General features: G+C 42.2%; 1 protein-coding gene across 1 annotated transcript in view; it reads left to right on the top strand.

Annotated features, from left to right (window-relative positions):
* arhgap27l (Rho GTPase activating protein 27, like) overlaps positions 1 to 12,457 on the top strand; it is a 45,542-nt gene extending 33,085 nt beyond the window's left edge. The window contains exon 21 of the mRNA XM_028600513.1: positions 12,043 to 12,457. Within this exon, the coding sequence (XP_028456314.1) occupies positions 12,043 to 12,220 (178 nt within the window). The 3' untranslated portion in view covers positions 12,221 to 12,457. The remainder of the gene's footprint in view (positions 1 to 12,042) is intronic.
* Positions 12,458 to 18,613: the final 6,156 nt, after the last annotated feature.

The following is an 18,613-nucleotide window of genomic DNA, read 5'->3' as shown; positions in this document are numbered from 1 at the left end:
ATTTTGTATAGAAGCAGGAATGTCCTAATGGTGCTGAACGTTTTGATGTTTGAATGAAGTTTCTATGTTGACAAATGTGGAAGGAATTAATGTGGAAAAAAAGGTTCAGAAAAATAATAATAAATACATAGAAGAACATAAGGTTGCCTTCTAGCATTCACACCAACACATTACATAGAAGAAATACAAAATCACATCCAAGGTTTCTATGGCGCTGCGCTAAGCCTTCTGCTGGGTTTGTGCAGCAGTGCGTAGGCTGTTACTCAGCTCTATTTTAACGAGATTAGATTGACTTTCTCCGTAAACCATCACCTTATCGTGGTGGAGAGGTTTGTGTGTCTCTGTGAACCTGAGGGCTGTGTTGTCTGGAGCTTTGTGCTCCTGGTAGGGTCTCCCAAGGCTAAGTGGTCTCAGGTGAGGGGCCAGACAAAGAATGGTTCAAAAACCCTATGGAAAAACAAGGTAGAGATGGAGTGACCCTGTCCGGAGGAAGCCCGGGGCCCCGTCTGGAGCCAGGCCCAGACGGCGGGCTCGTCGGCGAGCGCCTGGTGGCCGGGTTTGCCACGGAGCCCGGCCGGGCACAGCCCGAACAAGCTACGTGGCTCCCATCTCTCCAGCCCACGGGCCCACCACCTGTGGGAGGAACCGCTGGGGTCGGGTGCGCTGCTACACGGGTGGCAGTGAAGGTCAGGGGCCTTGACGGACCAGACCCGGGCAGCAGACGCTGGCTCTGGGGACGTGGAACGTCACCTCTCTGTGGGGGAAGGAGCCGGAACTGGTGCGGGAGGTGGAGCGCTACCGGTTAGATCTGGTGGGGCTTACCTCTACGCACAGTCTCGGTTCTGGAACCGTACTCCTGGATAGGTGTTGGACTCTTTTCTTCTCCGGAGTTGCCCAGGGTGTGAGGCGCCGGGCGGGTGTGGGGATACTCACAAGCCCCCGGCTGAGCGCCGCTACATTGGAGTTTACCCCGGTGGACGAGAGGGTCGCCTCCCTACGCCTGCGGGTTGTGGGGGGGAAAACTCTGAGTGTTGTTTGTGCATATGCACCAAACAGGAGTTCGGAGTATTCGGCCTTCTTGGAGACCTTGAGTGGAGTCCTGCATGGGGCGCCAGTGGGGGACTCCATTGTTCTGCTGGGGGACTTCAACGCACACGTGGGCAATGATGGAGACACCTGGAGGCGTGATTGGGAGGAACGGCCTCCCTGATCTAAACCAGAGTGGTTGTTTGTTGTTGGACTTCTGTGCTAGTCATGGATTGTCTATAATGAACACCATGTTCGAACATAGGGATGCTCATAAGTGTACCTGGTACCAGAGCACCCTAGGCCGAAGGTCAATGATCGATTTCATAATTGTTTCATCTGATCTGAGGCCGTATGTTTTGGACACTCGGGTGAAGAGAGGGGCAGAGCTGTCAACCGATCACCATCTGGTGGTGAGTTGGGTCAGGGGGTGGGGGAAGACTCTGGACAGACCTGGTAAGCCCAAACGTGTAGTGCGGGTAAATTGGGAACGTCTGGAGGAGGCCCCTGTCTGACAAACTTTCAACTCATACCTCCGGCGGAGCTTTTCGTGCATCCCTGTGGAGGCTGGGGGCATTGAACCCGAGTGGACAATGTTCAAAGTTTCCATTGCTGAAGCTGCGGCGAGGAGCTGTGGTCTTAGGGTCTTAGGTGCCTCAAAGGGTGGTAACCCACGAACACCGTGGTGGACACCGGTGGTCAGGGAAGCCATCCGACTGAAGAAGGAGTCTTTCCGGGATATGTTATCCCGGAGGACTCCGGAGGCAATTGCAGGGTACCGAAGGGCCCGAAGGGCTGCAGCCTCTGCCGTGAAAGAGGCAAAGCAGCGGGTGTGGGAGAAGTTTGGAGAAGACATGGAGAAGGACTTTCGGTCGGCACCAAAGTGCTTCTGGAAAACTGTTCGCCACCTCAGGAGGGGAAGGGGGAACATCCAAGCTGTGTACAGTAAGGATGGGACACTGTTGACCTCAACTGAGGAGGTAATAGGGCGGTGGAAGGAGCACTTTGAGGAACTCCTGAATCCGACTAATACACCCTCTATGTTAGAGGCAGAGCTGGAGGATAACGGGGGATTGTCGTCGATTTCACAGGCGGAAGTCACTGATGTAGTCAAACAACTCCACAGTGGCAAAGCCCCGGGGATTGATGAGATCCGTCCAGAAATGCTCAAGGCTCTGGGTGTGGAGGGGCTGTCCTGGTTGACACGCCTCTTCAACATTGCGTGGAAGTCTGGGACGGTGCCAAAGGAGTGGCAGACTGGGGTGGTGGTTCCCCTTTTTAAAAAGGGCGACCAGAGGGTGTGTGCCAATTACAGGTGTATCACACTTCTCAGCCTCCCTGGTAAAGTCTACTCCAAGGTGCTGGAAAGGAGGGTTCGGCCAATAGTCGAACCTCGGGTTGAGGAGGAACAATGCGGATTCCGTCCTGGTCGTGGAACAACGGACCAGCTCTTCACTCTCGCAAGGATCCTGGAGGGAGCCTGCGAGTATGCCCAACCGGTCTACATGTGTTTTGTGGATTTGGAGAAGGCGTATGACCGGGTCCCCCGGGAGATACTGTGGGAGGTGCTGCGGGAGTATGGGGTGAGGGGGTCTCTACTCAGGGCCATCCAATCTCTGTACAACCAAAGTGAGAGCTGTGTCCGGGTTCTCGGCAGTAAGTCGGACTCGTTTCAGGTGAGTGTTGGCCTCCGCCAGGGCTGCGCTTTGTCACCAATCCTGTTTGTAATATTTATGGACAGGAAATCGAGGCGTAGTCGGGGTGGGGAGGGGTTGCAGTTTGGTGGGCTGGGGATCTCATCGCTGCTCTTTGCAGATGATGTGGTCCTGATGGCATCATCGGCCTGTGACCTTCAGCACTCACTGGATCGGTTCGCAACCGAGTGTGAAGTGGTTGGGATGAGGATCAGCACCTCTAAATCGGAGGCCATGGTTCTCAGCAGGAAACCGATGGAATGCCTTCTCCAGGTAGGGAATGAGTCCTTACCCCAAGTGAAGGAGTTCAAGTACCTTGGGGTTTTGTTCGCGAGTGAGGGACAATGGAGCGGGAGATTTGTCGGAGAATCGGGCGCAGCGGGTGCGGTATTGCATTCAATCTATCGCACCGCTGTGACGAAAAGAGAGCTGAGCCAGAAGGCAAAGCTCTCGATCTACCGGTCAGTTTTCGTTCCTACCCTCACCTATGGTCATGAAGGCTGGGTCATGACCGAAAGAACGAGATCCAGGGTACAAGCGGCCGAAATGGGTTTCCTCAGGAGGGTGGCTGGCGTGTCCCTTAGAGATAGGGTGAGAAGCTCGGTCATCCGTGAGGAGCTCGGAGTAGAGCCGCTGCTCCTTTGCGTCGAAAAGGAGCCAGTTGAGGTGGTTCGGGCATCTGGTAAGGATGCCCCCTGGGCGCCTCCCTAGGGAGGTGTTCCAGGCACGTCCAGCTGGGAGGTGGCTTCGGGGAAGACCCAGGACTAGGTGGAGGGATTATATCTCCAACCTGGCCTGGGAACGCCTCGGGATCCCCCAGTCGGAGCTGGTTAATGTTGCTCGGGAAAGGGAAGTTTGGGGTCCCCTGCTGGAGCTGCTCCCCCCGCGACCCGACACCGGATAAGCGGACGAAGAGGGATGGATGGATAGATTGACTTTATTGATACCAAATTTGGGAATGTTTGTGCTACAATAGGAAAATATCAGAGACGCAGCACACATACAGAATATACAAGACATAATAAATAGGATAGAATACAAAAACAACTATTCAAAAAACATACACAAGGAAGAATGTACAAACGTACAACTACTTCAATAGTATTTATAAAGTCACAATCATCGTGGGCGGGGCTAAGCTCCAGACGGAGCCACGGTGCCTCTGCTAAATAGTCTCAGGAAGGAACTTGTTTTGGTGGAACATGTGGACGTTCAATAGTAGTTTTAGTCGTGTAACAGAAAACTCCGATTGGACAGATAGTCTAGCTAGCTGTCTGGATTTACCCTGCAGAGATCTGAGGAGCAGTTAACCATAGTCCTCACAAATCCACCGGAGGTTAGAACGCTAACACAGAGACAGAGGAAGGGGATGGATATCCGAACAAAATGAGGGTCATCCGGCGAAATTTTCGGTGGCAACGGAGCAATCCCGGAAGTGAAACATTTGAAATTCTTTTGAAATTCTTTTATCAGGATAACCCCTTGAGATGTACCATCTTGTTTTCGAATGGGGTCCTGAACAAAATACAACAAAAAACATTACAGACATACAAACATAATAAACAAAACACAAAAGAAACCGATACAATAACACAACCCCCCACCCCCCAAAAAAAAAACACACACAGAGCCTACAATTACAACATAATAAATAACAGGGAATAATGATATATCAACATATAGCCAAACGTTACTGTAGAAAGACAGTGAAATTAAGTGGTTCAATAAGAAAAGAAGAGTGAAGAATGAGATAAAACTGGAGAGAATTAAAGTCTACATGTACAGTTAATATGAAAATGAATTGCCAAGGCATGTTTAAACAGTCTGAAAGATGAAATGGAACAAATATTTACTGGTAAGTTATTCCAATCAGAAGGTGCTTTAAACATAAAAGCATTTTTTGATCTAGATTTAGAAACATGAGGTACTGAAAAGAAAAGCTGTACAGTATGTCTTAAATCAGTGGTTCCCAACCTTTTTTCCTTGGCGCCCCCCTACTCATGTCTAAGAAAAGCTGAGCCCCCCCGAAACCGAAGTTGAGGTAACTCTCCAGATAGAGCCTTACTTTCTTTTTTGATACAGAGGAGTTATCAGCACGGTTAAGATTCTCCTCCATGTTTCATTTATAAAATAGTGATGCCGTGGAGGCAGGAAAAACGAGGATACAACAAAATACTTTTGTATACATTATATATTGTAGTGTATTATCATAATTTGTTTAACATGTGCAAATATATATATATTTTTTTCCTCAACCTCAAACCAGATAAAGACTTGCGCCCCCCCTGTGATCTTTGCCGCCCCCCCTGGGGGTGCCCGGACCCCAGGTTGGGAACCACTGTCTTAAATGATGAGTGGAGGAAAAAGGAACCAAAAACATAAGATAGATACATAAGATAATTGAAATGAACACACTTAAAGACAAAGTGCAACCAATGAATCTTTCTTCTTATATATGGTGTGGGCAAGTCAAGAAGTTCATACATTATACAGTGATGAGTTGTAAATGCACAGTTAAGAATAAATCTATGCAATCTATTATACACTCTAGTAAGAGGAGTAAGAGAGGAATTAGAAGCAATGCAGTACACTGAATCAGCATAGTCCATTATTGGCAATATAAGTTGAAGGGCAATTCTTTTTCTGACCTTAAATGGAAAAAAAGAAGACTAAGACTATAATTCAATTTATGTACAATGTGATTAATATGATAATTAAAAGAGAGCTCAGAGTCAAAGTATAAACCAAGGTATTTAATATGGTCAACTTTCTGCAATGTTATGCTATCAAGACAAGAAATACGAAATTAATGTGATTTGCATTTAAGTTTAATGTTCTGTTGAGTGCCAAAAATCATAGTATGTGTTTTGGTTTTATTGAGGAGTAACTTATTAACTGCAAGCCAGTTTTGTAAGTTATTAAAATCAGACTGTAAGTCTGTTTCAATCTGTACTAAATTTTTATGTGAAGTGTATATAACCGTATCATCAGCATAAAGCTGAACAGAACACTTACAAATAGAGGGAAGATCATTAATAAATATGGAAAAAAGAAGTGGACCAAGTGTTGATCCTTGAGGCACACCACACTGCTGAGTTAGAGTGTCAGATTTGTTTCCATTAATAACAACACATTGTTTTCTATTTTGAAAGTATGAGTTAAACCAGAGTAATGCAGTGCGTGAAAGGCCAATAGTGTAAAGTGTATCTAGAAGAATGTAATGACTGACCAAATCAAAAGCCTTTGTCAACTCAATGAAAATAGCACCAGTTAGTTCCGAATTGTCCGAGGCGGTAAGAATATTGTTGGTTAGTTTTAGCAGTGCAGTAGTTGTAGAGTGATTAGAATGAAAACCTGACTGAAAAGGTGAAAGGATATTGTTTTCATTAAGATAACATGACAATTGATTATAAATTAATTTTTCAAACACTTTAACAACAGAACTGATAATAGAAATTGGTCTATAGTTGTTCAAATCTAGTACATCACCTCCTTTATGTAAGGGAATAATGCGTGAACATTTCCAGATATTGGGTAATTCATAGGTAGACAAAGACATTAAAAAGATCACATAAAGGATACATAAGTACATGAGATGATAATTTTAAGAATCTAGCTTCGACACCATCCAACACAGAACCATTACTCATTTTAAGATCATTAATAACATTCTGTACCTCAACAGGTGTGATAAGCCTAAAAGAAAATATACTGTTAATAGTCAGTGATTTATTAGGTTGTAAATTACCACAAATAGATGATTCAGGCAGTATAGAAGAGACTGATGAAAAGTGAGTATTAAAGGCTTGGGCAATTAAAAGAGGTTCTTGTAAGATTTCATTATTAACTTTAATTTGCTTAGGTACAGATTTAACAGATGCATTAGTTATTGATTTTATCTTGGACCAGAATTGTTTAGGATTTTTGAAGTCTTCAATAAGAGATTCTTTGTAATAGTTAGATTTGGCATTTCTCGTCATAGTTTTAATTCAATTCAATTAAATTTTATTTATAGTATCAAATCATAACAAAAGTTATCTCGAGACACTTTACAGACAGAGTAGGTCTAGACCACACTCTATAAATTCCAAAACCCCAACAATTACAGTAATTCCCTCAAGAGCAAGCATTAGCAGTGGCTATTGCGACAGTGGCAAGAAAAAACTCCCTTTTAGGAAGAAACCTCGGCAGACCCAGACTCTTGGTAGGCGGTGTCTGACGGGCCGGTTGGGGGCGTGATGAACAGTGGTGATAACAGTCACATTAGAAGTCACAGTGACTTCGAAGGTTATCGTGGAAGTTCATGTCATAGCAGGGCACATCGTGTCATACTGAGTAGTGCAGTCTCCTATACCGGATCCTGACTACTCTGTGCATAGGAACATCACAGCAGGGCGTTGCGGGATGTAACGTGGCGCTGCAGAGCACGGGTGGGTGCGGCGGGTGCAGCAGGACGCAGCAGGAAGCGGCCGGGAAATGCCGAGAATCGCAGAGCATAGCTCTGCGAAGAAGAAACATAAGGACTCCGGGGAGTAAACTCCCCAGAGCTAGATTAGTAACAAGCAAGCATTTCTTGGACAGGATGCATACAAAAGTAACAAGTAGAGATGAGAGAGCAGCTCAGTATATCTTAGGGAGGAACAGCCTCCCCGGCAGTCTAGAATTGTAATAGCATAACTTAAGAGAGGCAGGTTAAAGAGAGGAGCCTGGTCGGGCTAGAACTCTCCCCAACCGGATCGGGCTGTACTGGCCTGCCTCCCTCTACTCTCGCTAGATTATTAATTATACAGTATATAAACTGATGACTATGAGGAGAAGCAGGTGGGCGGGTTAGGTGGACGCTGCAACTCCTCACTCCTTAACTATAAGCTTTATCAAAGAGGAGGGTTTTCAGTTTACTCTTAAATGTGGTGACGGTGTCTGCTCCTCGAACCCAGACTGGGAGCTGGTTCCACAATACTGGAGCCTGATAGCTGAAGGCCCTGGCCCCCAGTCTACTTCCAGAGACTCTAGGAACCATAAGTAGCCCCGCATTCTGGGAGCGCAGTGCTCTAGTGGGACAATAAGGTACTATGAGCTCTTCTAAGTATGATGGTGCTTGACCATTTAGAGCTTTGTAAGTCAGGAGGAGGATTTTAAATTCGATCCTATATTTCACTGGAAGCCAATGCAGAGAAGCTAATACAGGAGAAATATGATCTCTTCTCTTAGTTCTCGTCAGAACACGTGCTGCAGCATTCTGGATCAGTTGGAGAGTCTTAAGGGACTTATTTGGGCAACCTGATAATAAGGAATTGCAGTAATCTAGTCTAGAAGTAACGAATGCATGGACAAGTTTTTCAGCATCGTTTTGAGACAGGATATTCCTAATTTTGGCAATGTTACGAAGATGGAAATAGGCTATTCTTGAGGTTTGTTTTAAGTGATCGTTGAAGGATATATCCTGATCAAAAATAACTCCTAGATTTCTGACAGCAGTGCTGGAGGCCAGGGTAATACCATCCAGAGTAACTATATCTTTCGAAAACGAAGTTCGGTGGTGCGTTGGTCCTATCACAATAACTTCAGTTTTGTCTGAGTTTAACATCAGGAAATTGCGGGTCATCCAGGATTTTATATCCTCAATACACGTTTGAAGTCTTGCTAACTGACCACTTTCATCTGGCTTAATTGACAGATATAATTGGGTATCGTCTGCGTAACAGTGATAGTTAATCGAGTGTTTCCTAATAATATTACCTAGAGGAAGCATATATAAGGAGAATAGAATTGGTCCAAGCACTGAGCCTTGAGGAACGCCATGGCTAACTTTAGCGTGCTTGGAGGGTTTATCATTAACATTAACAAATTGGGATCGTTCAGAGAAATAGGACTTAAACCAGCTTAGTGCGATTCCTTTAATGCCAACTAAGTGTTCCAGTCTCTGTAACAGGATTGTATGGTCAATAGTGTCAAATGCAGCACTAAGATCTAGTAGAACAAGTATGGAGACAAATCCTTTGTCTGCAGCAGTTAGAAGGTCGTTAGTAATTTTCACCAGTGCCGTCTCTGTGCTATGATTCTTTCTAAATCCTGATTGAAAATCATCAAATAAACTGCTGCTATGTAGAAAATCACATAACTGATTAGCAACTACTTTCTCAAGGATCTTGGATAGAAAGGGAAGGTTAGATATAGGTCTATAGTTTGCTAAGACCTCAGGATCTAGGGTGGGTTTTTTCAGAAGAGGTTTTATCAGGTTTTATTTACTTAGATTTCGTAACCTCCTATAGTCATCCCAATCAGCAGGGCTCTTAGACTTATGGAATGTGGCCCAGGCAGCATCTCTCTGCCTGAAAAGTCTAATTAAATCAGCATGTATCCAGGGAAGGTGCCTACCTTTTACTTTAATAGTTTTCAGAGGAGCATGTTTGTCAATAACTGTATTCAATTCAGAAAGTAAAAAATCCCACGCATCTTGGACATTTGGAATTAACTGATACCTATCCCAGTTGATTGAAATTATATCATTAATAAAATAATCTAAATTTAGTTTATTGTATTGTCTAATAGTAATTAGTTTAGGAGGTAATTTAAGCAGTTTAATTTTCCATATACAGTACACAATTGCATGATCACTAAAACAGTCAAACATAATTCCTGATTTTAGGAATCTATTTGGATGAGAGACTAGTATCCAATCAAACAGACACGTTGGTGTAACACGGGTAGGTTCACTGATTAACTGGGTTGGATTCAGATTTCCAAAACTATTCTTATCTTTAGCAGCAGATTTATCAAGCCAATTTTTGTTGAAATCACCTAATAGTATAATTTTGTTTATAGTAGAGATCATGTAATTTATAGATTCAGCAGGTGCAGATGGAGGTCAATATATATTTCCAATAGTTATATACTTATATATATATATAGTTATTTTTACAAAAATACACTCAAAATGCAGAGGTTCAATATCTGGAATGATTAACTCTGAGACCAAATTAGAAGACACATATGTAGATACACCGCCTCCTCTTGCACCTCTATCAACCCTATATAAAACATAATCAGCAAGTTCAATTTCATTGTTAGATATTTTGTTAGTAAGCCAGGTTTCAGACAAAGTAACAACAGCAAGTTTATACTGTTCAACCCATGCTCTTAGCATGTCAATTTTAGGTAGAAGACTTCTTATGTTTAAATGAATTATTTTCAGACCTTTATCACCATCCAGTTTGATATTTAAAGTTTAAGAAAATAAAACCACTGATCAAACATAATGAAACAGAAAAGGTCAAAGGAAGTAATTTGTAGGACTCGAAATTACTAAAAAAACAATAACAATAAAACACACAAAAAACAACAAAATACTTAACAAATTCATACACACAAAGACAAAACAAAACAACAAGAAACAACACCAAGACTAGCCTTTTAACCCTGGTCACCATGCCCAGGTTTTTGGTGAGTAAAACAAAGAAATAAGAAAAGGAGAAAGAAAAAAGAAAAAAATCACTTCTGTGCTTGGCCTGCTTCAAAGTGAAAATATTAAGGTGGCTCAAAGACCAAACATGAATTGAGATATTAAGACAAATACATGATTTTAATAATAAATGTAGTCTACTAGTTATGACTTCATATAGAAAATAAATACAAAAGTAGAAAATGCATATTTTTATCTAATGCTTATTAGTTTAATCAAATTAAGACGACCAAAAAGAAAAGAAAATCCTTAATCCTTAACAGAAATAATACAATATGGAGAAAATACATAATACAGTCAGTATGACTTTTTACGACACTATACTTCAGTTTTTTGGTAGTTAGACAGTTTACGGCAAATACTACCGTATCCACTTCATATATTAACTTAGATTAACAGCCAAGATACCAAAGAAAACGTTTTAAATACAACTGCATTAAGTCAGTAATCATAGTTAGTTCATAATAAAATGGCTGCAAAAACAACATAACAAAATAAGGGAAGAAAAAAAGAAAGAAGCAAACAACAACATGGGAAAAAAAGAGAAGAAAGTTTACTGAACTACCTAACCAGAAGAGCTCATGGAGGGGTCCATAGGTGCCATGAAGGCAGCCTCAGCCGCTTTGTGATCGGTGAATAGTTGTTTTTCTCCTTTAACTACAACACTCAGAGTGCAGGGATAATGAAGAGAATATTCATGACCCAACTCCCGAAGCCTCCGTTTAACTGTGACGAAGGCTTTACGTTTCCTCGTCAAGTCAGCGCTATAGTCCAGCTAAATGAAGTTGCGGCTGCCATTAAGAGTCAGATCTTTTTTTCCACGAGCTAAGCGAAGAATCTTTAATTTATCCTAAAAATGGAGCAACTTAATCAGGATAGGCCTAGGATTGGGACTCCTGTGTGAGCGGACTTTGTGGACAAAAGTGCGTTGTGCCCTCTTGATAGCCGGCGGAATGGGAAAGTCATCTTTACCAAGGAGTTGAGGAATCAGACCAGCCATAAATTCCAGAATGTTGCGGCCTTCTGCAGCCTCTGGTATTTCGAGAAAGCGGAGATTTGCAGATCTGCTCCGATTTTCCAGATCCTCAACCTTATCAGCCAGGTATTTGTTATCAGTTTCAAGTTGTATGACTCGGGTAGAGAGATCGGTCATATTGTCCTTGTTTACTCCGACACGTTCCAGCAGCGACACATGATCCCCTAATGTGAATAGGGATCTCTCCATACCACTCAGAGGGCCAAAAATCGGATCAACTTTAATGTCGAAATAAGTCATTAGATCCTGTTTAACCTGATGAATGGTATCGTGCAGAGACTTCATTTGGATAGTATCCATTGTTTGGTCAATGGTTGATGATTTGATTTCTTTAAAGATAACAAAAGTAAATATGTCCATTCATCAAGCAAATCACGTGCCTTGTTAAGTTAGTCACACTATTTTGTTAAATGTAACTAATATCAAGCAAAGCATAGCCACAAAATTAAAATGACAAAAGCAAGCAGACCATGACTCAGACCGGCTCACTCACGCTGCGGCCATCTTGTATTACCCTGTAAATGTTTGAGGACATTGAGGATATGGACTAGAATACATACAACATACAAACAATTTCTAAATGAAATAGCCCTCTAAATAAAGGCTATTTCACTTTTTGCCAAAAGAGTGCCTTTGAACTTTTTGTGTTCCTTCCAAAGAGCACCTTCATTATTAGTTTGAACTTCTTTGCACTCTATACTTGGAGACTCTAAACAGGAGACTTATTGTTGGATTTCTCTCTCTCTCTCTCTCTCTCTCTCTCTCTCTCTCTCTCTCTCTCCCTCCCTCTCTCTCTCTTTCTTTCTCTCTCTCTCTCTCTGCAGGGTTATTGAGCACAAGGACTCTAACAGGATGTCAGTTCAGAGCGTCGCTATTGTGTTTGGCCCCACGTTGCTCCGCCCGCAGACTGAGTCGGCCAACATGACGGTCCACATGGTGTTCCAGAGCCAAATAGTGGAGCTCATGCTCAACGAGTACCACACCGTCTTCTCCCAGAGTTAAAGGAAACAGACCTCTTCTCCCAGGGGGACAGGAACCTCCAGAACATCCAGAACCTGCGACGGTTCTCCGAGAAGCCTCCCAACCACCGCGAGACCAGCCAAACATCTTCCAAAGTGTCTCCGGGTACATCTACACCGCTACGTTTTAGTTTAAAAAGGAAGATCTTCTGCTATGTTTCCCCCTCTCATTCCCCCTGCTTTGGCGTTTCCCCCTCTCATTCCCCCTGCTCTGGTGTTTGGTGTTTCCCCCTCTCATTCCCCCTGCTCTGCTATTTCCCCCTCTCATTCCCCCTGCTCTGGTGTTCCCCCCTCTCATTCCCCCTGCTCTGGTGTTTCCCCCTCTCATTCCCCCTGCTCTGATATTTCCCCCTCTCATTCCCCCTGCTCTGGCGTTTCTGAGCCCCTAAACCAGAGACATTTCTCCACTTCCAAACTAAAACGTAGCAGTGTAAATGTTGCCTGAACCTTCTCGAATTTTGGACCTCCTTTTGAACCGAAGTTCACAGAGGACTGAACCTGGAATCTGCAGCTACATGATGCCTTTTAACCACTGTGCCTTAAATAACCCAAGAAGACCTTCAGAGGACCTAGCGTTGCTCTTTTTTTCCACGGTAACAGACCAAAATGGAACGTATTTTCTTGGCACCTTAAACCTCAAGATATCTCACTTTGAGCCAAACTCTCCCAACAATGTCCAGATCCTGCCTAAAACCCTGGACTGGTTTTTAACCCTAACCCTAGCCTGCAGACTATATGATACCTTTCGCTAGCCACTGTGCGCTGAATAATCCAGGTAGAAGTTGAGTGTAGCTACATTGAACCCTGGCCTCATCCTGAAACTTTAACCAGCAGCTTGACTGCTCTTTCAACGCAACAGACCGAACAGAAACACGCTCACTTGGCACCTTAAATAAACATTTTCTCACTTTGAGAAAGAACTGTCCCAACGAGTCCTACACTGTCCTACATCCTCGTAGAACTCCGGACACAAACATCATCTCCGCCTTTCATTGGAAATATGGGCTGTTGAGTACTTAATGCTCCAACTACCAGAACCCAGCCTTACATCACCCTTTTACACCAGGGCTACATGGAAAACATAACGGCGCAGGATTGTGTGAGTCACAGGCAAGAGACGCTGAGCTCCTACTTTGGGATTGTTGTTTCTTCAGTTTTTGGAGCCAGCATGGCGGTGTGAAATTGTTCATTGAACATTGTCAGCTGTTATCAGAGGAGGCAGGTGACAGGAAACTGTCCCAACAAGTTTATCTACAACCTGGAACTCTGGACCCCAAACATCACCTCCGCCTTTCTTTGGACATCTAAATGTATGGGTTGTTGAACCTGGAACCTGTTGAGTAACATAATGCTCCAATCTCCAGACCACCAGCATTACATCACACTTTTAGACCCTGAGTGGAACCACCTACAACCCTTGACTGGTTCTCAGGTTCAGGTTACTTTATTTGTACCCGTAGGTAAATTTGTTGCTCAGTTAAGAAGTGCAGGGCATCCATGACACACAGTATAGTTTAAGATTAGGACAAATATGGTGGTTTGGATTAAAACACTCCCAAGGAACATGCATTTCCTGGGTGCAAGTCTTGTGTGTTTCCCGGGAAGCAAACTCCGCTCCCAGCATGCAACTACTGTGTTTTGACCCAAACATCCCCCACAAACTCCTCCCTACGCAGTCCACAGCATTCTTATACAGCACCTTTAATGTGGTGCATACAGCAAAAGAAACGTGGAATACATACAAGCTGCAGTGCTTACCTCGGCGTAGCTTTCTGTACATACATGGTTCATGCTGTGACGCTGCTCTGGTGCATCCAGTCAGCAGATGGTGTCTTTGTAACTGCTGAACTCTGCTGCTCTTCAGGTGGTGTTGTTGGGATGTTTGTTGTTCAGTTAATTAAGATATCAACGTGTTTATGTACTTGTTCGTAGAGTCTCAGTAAGGAAGTAACAGCACAGAAAAGTCACTTTCTTAGTAGGGCTGCTCCATTATTAAAGAAGCCATTAATACGATTATTTGGGTCAACCAGGATTATTTAACATGGAAAGATGTTGCATTTATTGAAGTTAAAAAACAGTGAAACAGTGAAAGAAATCAACAGTGAAAACACCTTCAACTGTAACATTTCCTCCAGACTTAAGAACACAAGAGTTTACTACAAAACATAATGTGCAAAATCATCGTTCTCGATTATTCTGTTTTGGTGATCATGAATCGTAATCAGGATTAAAATTTGGATTAATTGCAGAGCTTCATTTCTTAGTCAGTGTGTGCTGATGCCAAGATCATATTTTACTGTAGTTTGACAAACAAAACCTTGGTATTAAACACATCAGTCACAAAAAGTGTTGTTTTTAACAGATGAATAACACTAAAGAAGGATGGAGATTAGAGAAAGATAAACCGAGAACAAGAGGATAAATTTATTTTAAATCAAAATAAGGGTTAATAAAAAGTTGAGAGGACCCAGAATATTTCCCCGAGGGACTCCAGAAGTTATTAGGCAGAAAACTACAGGAAATGTTAATTTTTAAGGGATTCTAGGTTTTACAGGAACATTTTTACTGCTGTTGCTGAGTTTTAGAAATGATAATCTGCACAATACTGTATGTTTTTATAGTATTGAGTTTCTGTATTACAGATATAGAACAAAGTTAACACGGACGATTAGCAGTTTAAACTTTGTACATAAGAGGGTATTTTACTGACCTTTAATACAAATAAAAACTGATCTGTATGTCACTGTTCCTGAGTGTTTTTTCATATATAATATGCAAGGGCGTAATGGGATATGTAACGGTGGAGAGATAGTCTCCATATTATAGAGAACATTAGCCATGGCAACGAGTGATGCCAGATTAACTTCTACCTACCGTTGATTGTGTTTTATATTGAATTCTACCGCCATGCATCATTCTCATCACTATGATAGTCTACACCAGTGGTCTAGTCTAATGTATTGTAGTGGGTATACTGTACTGTATGTATGGGCCTATATATATGTGGGCGAGAATGGGGGGGGGGCATATCATAGTGGGGGGTCTTGGTGTCCTCCCCCATGGAAATTTTGAGCGTCAAAGACTTCATTACCTGTATTATCATACACTTTTATGCACCAATTTTACAGCGGAAATACCTTTATTTATCCCTTGTGAAGAAGAAAAACACAGATGACATTTAAAAATATATCTAAAATATAATATAATATAAAGTATGTTGTTACGTGTCAGTTCACGGCACTGCTACTGGACGAGACGGTGGATCATAACTCTTCACTTCTGTGCTTCTGTCAGCTTTGTTTGGCGCAGCTCTGTGCTGCCTTCAGGGAAACGGGACATCAGAGCATCATCTTAAGCGGCGTCCTGTTGTGTTCTTTAACCCCCCAGTGTAGCACAAGTAGACTTTATATTTCCCAGTAACAGTTCTTTGCAAGGGGGTAAGCCTCTCTCCACAACGGGTAGCTCCTATGGCGCCATTTTGTTACTAACAAGCCTTCACCCGCCGTTAGCATTCCATTGACAGTGAATAACTTCACATCTGAAGAGTTTAAAGACTCTATTATGGAGTTATATTCCTATCTTTATTCAAGAGCGCATTCTTTCAATTTGAGAGCATTTCTCACTGATATTACGTTCAGATTTTGTAATAATTTCCCTCAAAACCTTGCTCTCACACTCAAATGGTCATGCTCGTGCTTGGATTTGCTCTGCTTGTGCTCAAACTTTGTGCTCGGACTCAGATATGTTGTTCTGTGGACAGATTTCCTGCTCTCAGCTTTGAACCTTCTCCTCGCACTCAGCCTGATTCTGCGCGCTTGCAAATCTGCTGCTCTCGGATCTCTCCTGCGCGCTTGGATTTTTCTGTGTTACAACACTATCAAAATTCCACAACCAATAGAATGCCAGGTGTAGTGTTGACCAATGAAATGATCCCTGCCCCGTTGAGGGTGCGTTCGTTTTATGTGAGAACATCCGTTGCGGCCGGCTCCTCTGTAACCATGGGTCTGTAACCCAAGTTTATTTAACCCCGCCGTCCATCGCTTTATTATTAGTATATGTCAATAATGTGCACAGAATGGTCGACGGTCTTTCACCTGCACCCATCAGGAAACGGGAGAAAGCTTTGAAGTGGGACATATCAAGTTACGTAGCCACACAACTATGAGGGTGAGTAACATAAATTAAGCACATAGCATATGGCGCTAGCCATAGCTTGATGTCTGTAAACAAATAGCTTTTCTTTAAATCAGTAGTTTAGCTAGCTAGATAGATTGAACGACATACTGTATGACGGACAGTATGTGTGTATTTACAACTGGTATTTAATGACCCCACTTTGTAATTTGTCCTCGTTTGGTTAACCATGTTCCTGGGGATTTGGCTAATTTCAGACATGCTAACCTACAGCCTAGCTTGATGTCCGTAAACAAATAGATTTTCTTCATAGTTTAGCTAGATTGAACAACATATGACCGACAGTATGTGTATTTTTCCTCGTTTGGTTAACCTCTCCTTCCTGGAGATTTTGCTAATTTAATGTTAGAGCCAATAGTAAAACCTAAACTGTAATATAACTGAAAGAACACCAGAAACTGGATTGTTTGTGTTTGTTTTTGCATCACTGTTGTGTGTTGTTCATCAGAATTTAGTCTTCATTTCTTCATATAACATTAGTTTGAAAATGATGGATTCATATCAGTCTGTTCAAAACGTTGTAATGTTAAGTACAATGTTATCACTATAATAAAAACAGATCTAGAATAATTTGCTCCTTAAATAGCAGTTTTTTTTAATGAATACAAAGCAAACTGAACAGAAAAAACAAGCATTTTCTTTTCTTTTCTTTTCTTTTCTTCCAGTTGAGAATGAAGGGCTCGACCAATGCTGCATCATAGCAGCAGAGTCTTATCACCAGCCCATGAAAGCTAGAAGTCACCCTGCTGCTCCAGATCTACCTACTGTATGACTGGCTACAGACTACAACCATCTGCAACATCATCAACAGCTGCAATTAAAGTCTCTTGGGGTCATATGGGACTCTGTTGTTCTCCATACTGCATCGTACACTATATTATTTTTCTGTTTTCTTATATTAGTAGTCTACAGACAACACTAAGTATCATTACTTAATCACAGTATATATTATTCTGGTGTACACTGTTGATGTGACTCACTGCTATTGATTATACGTCACTTTAGCTTGCTACTACCTCATAACTTTGCCTTAATTGCTCTTGTTTAGTTAATTTATTTTCTACTAGTTATATATACCTCCTATTTAATTCAATTATTCTATAACTTGTGTTGCAATACCTGAATTATCCCTCTTGTGAACACTAGGCTTATCTTATCTTTATTTTAGTTCATATCATAACCCTGCTCACAAACTCACCTGTACCTGGGTCATCAGTTTGCCAATATCAATGTTCCTGCTACAGTAAATCCTACAGGCAAAGTGTACTGCTTCACAGGAGTATGAACCATACGCTTTTTAGGTTTTGTGTCAAATATTGTGCAGTTGGTTATGAATTACTTATTGTTTTGACAAGGTAAATTAAAGCTGTTTAACAACCTGCAAGTGTCCACTCTGGTAAATTTAATTATACTGTTTTTAGATTTAGATTACAGAAAATGAATGAAAATGAACATGGCTTTAATAATCTTATTGCTCTGAAAAACCACAATGATTTAAGAAATATCAGTGATACTTAACATTTATTAATTGATTGTTTATGTGTGCAGACATTACAGGCACCTATTCATGTAAGCAGAGAACAAAATAGTTTGCTCTCTCTTTTATCACTTGGATTATGCAGGTGATGGTGCAGAAACGGGTGAAGTCCTTGTAGATCTCTGGCACTTTGAGGACAGACCGATCCAGCAACTCTCCACTGTTGTCTTTGTATAGTGTGCTCCTATTTAAAACCAATTCATAGACATCAACACATAAGGTATTAGGAGTACATAGCTTTCTTTAACATCATTACTACCTTACCTTCTCTTCTCTGCTTTGGATGTGTGGACATCACAGTAATTGTCTCTCCTGGGCCTTGTTGTGCACCCTGTGAATTTAAGCAAGAAAGAAATGATAAGTGTATGTAACATGATTTTACAATTAAATTATTATCAGACTTGCCAACGTACTTGGTTTGTGCCACTAATGTCTGCCCTCTGCACACAGGTGAGTACAGGGGGAACCAATGGGATTTTGCGTTTGGAGTAATGTACTGACTGGAACAACACAGTAGTGTGGTTGTACAACACTGGTCCATGCACACGGTGCAGCTCAACAGGGGTACTTCAGCCCCACCTGGAAGAAGGGAAACTGAAACTAAATACTTTTCTGTTCAATTTGCTTTGTATTGATTTCATAAGG

The sequence above is a fragment of the Perca flavescens genome, chromosome 15 (genome assembly GCF_004354835.1).
Source record: "Perca flavescens isolate YP-PL-M2 chromosome 15, PFLA_1.0, whole genome shotgun sequence".
NCBI classification, from domain to species: domain Eukaryota; kingdom Metazoa; phylum Chordata; class Actinopteri; order Perciformes; family Percidae; genus Perca; species Perca flavescens.
Note: the sequence above shows the minus strand (reverse complement) of the source record. Positions and strands in the feature narration are given on the sequence as shown.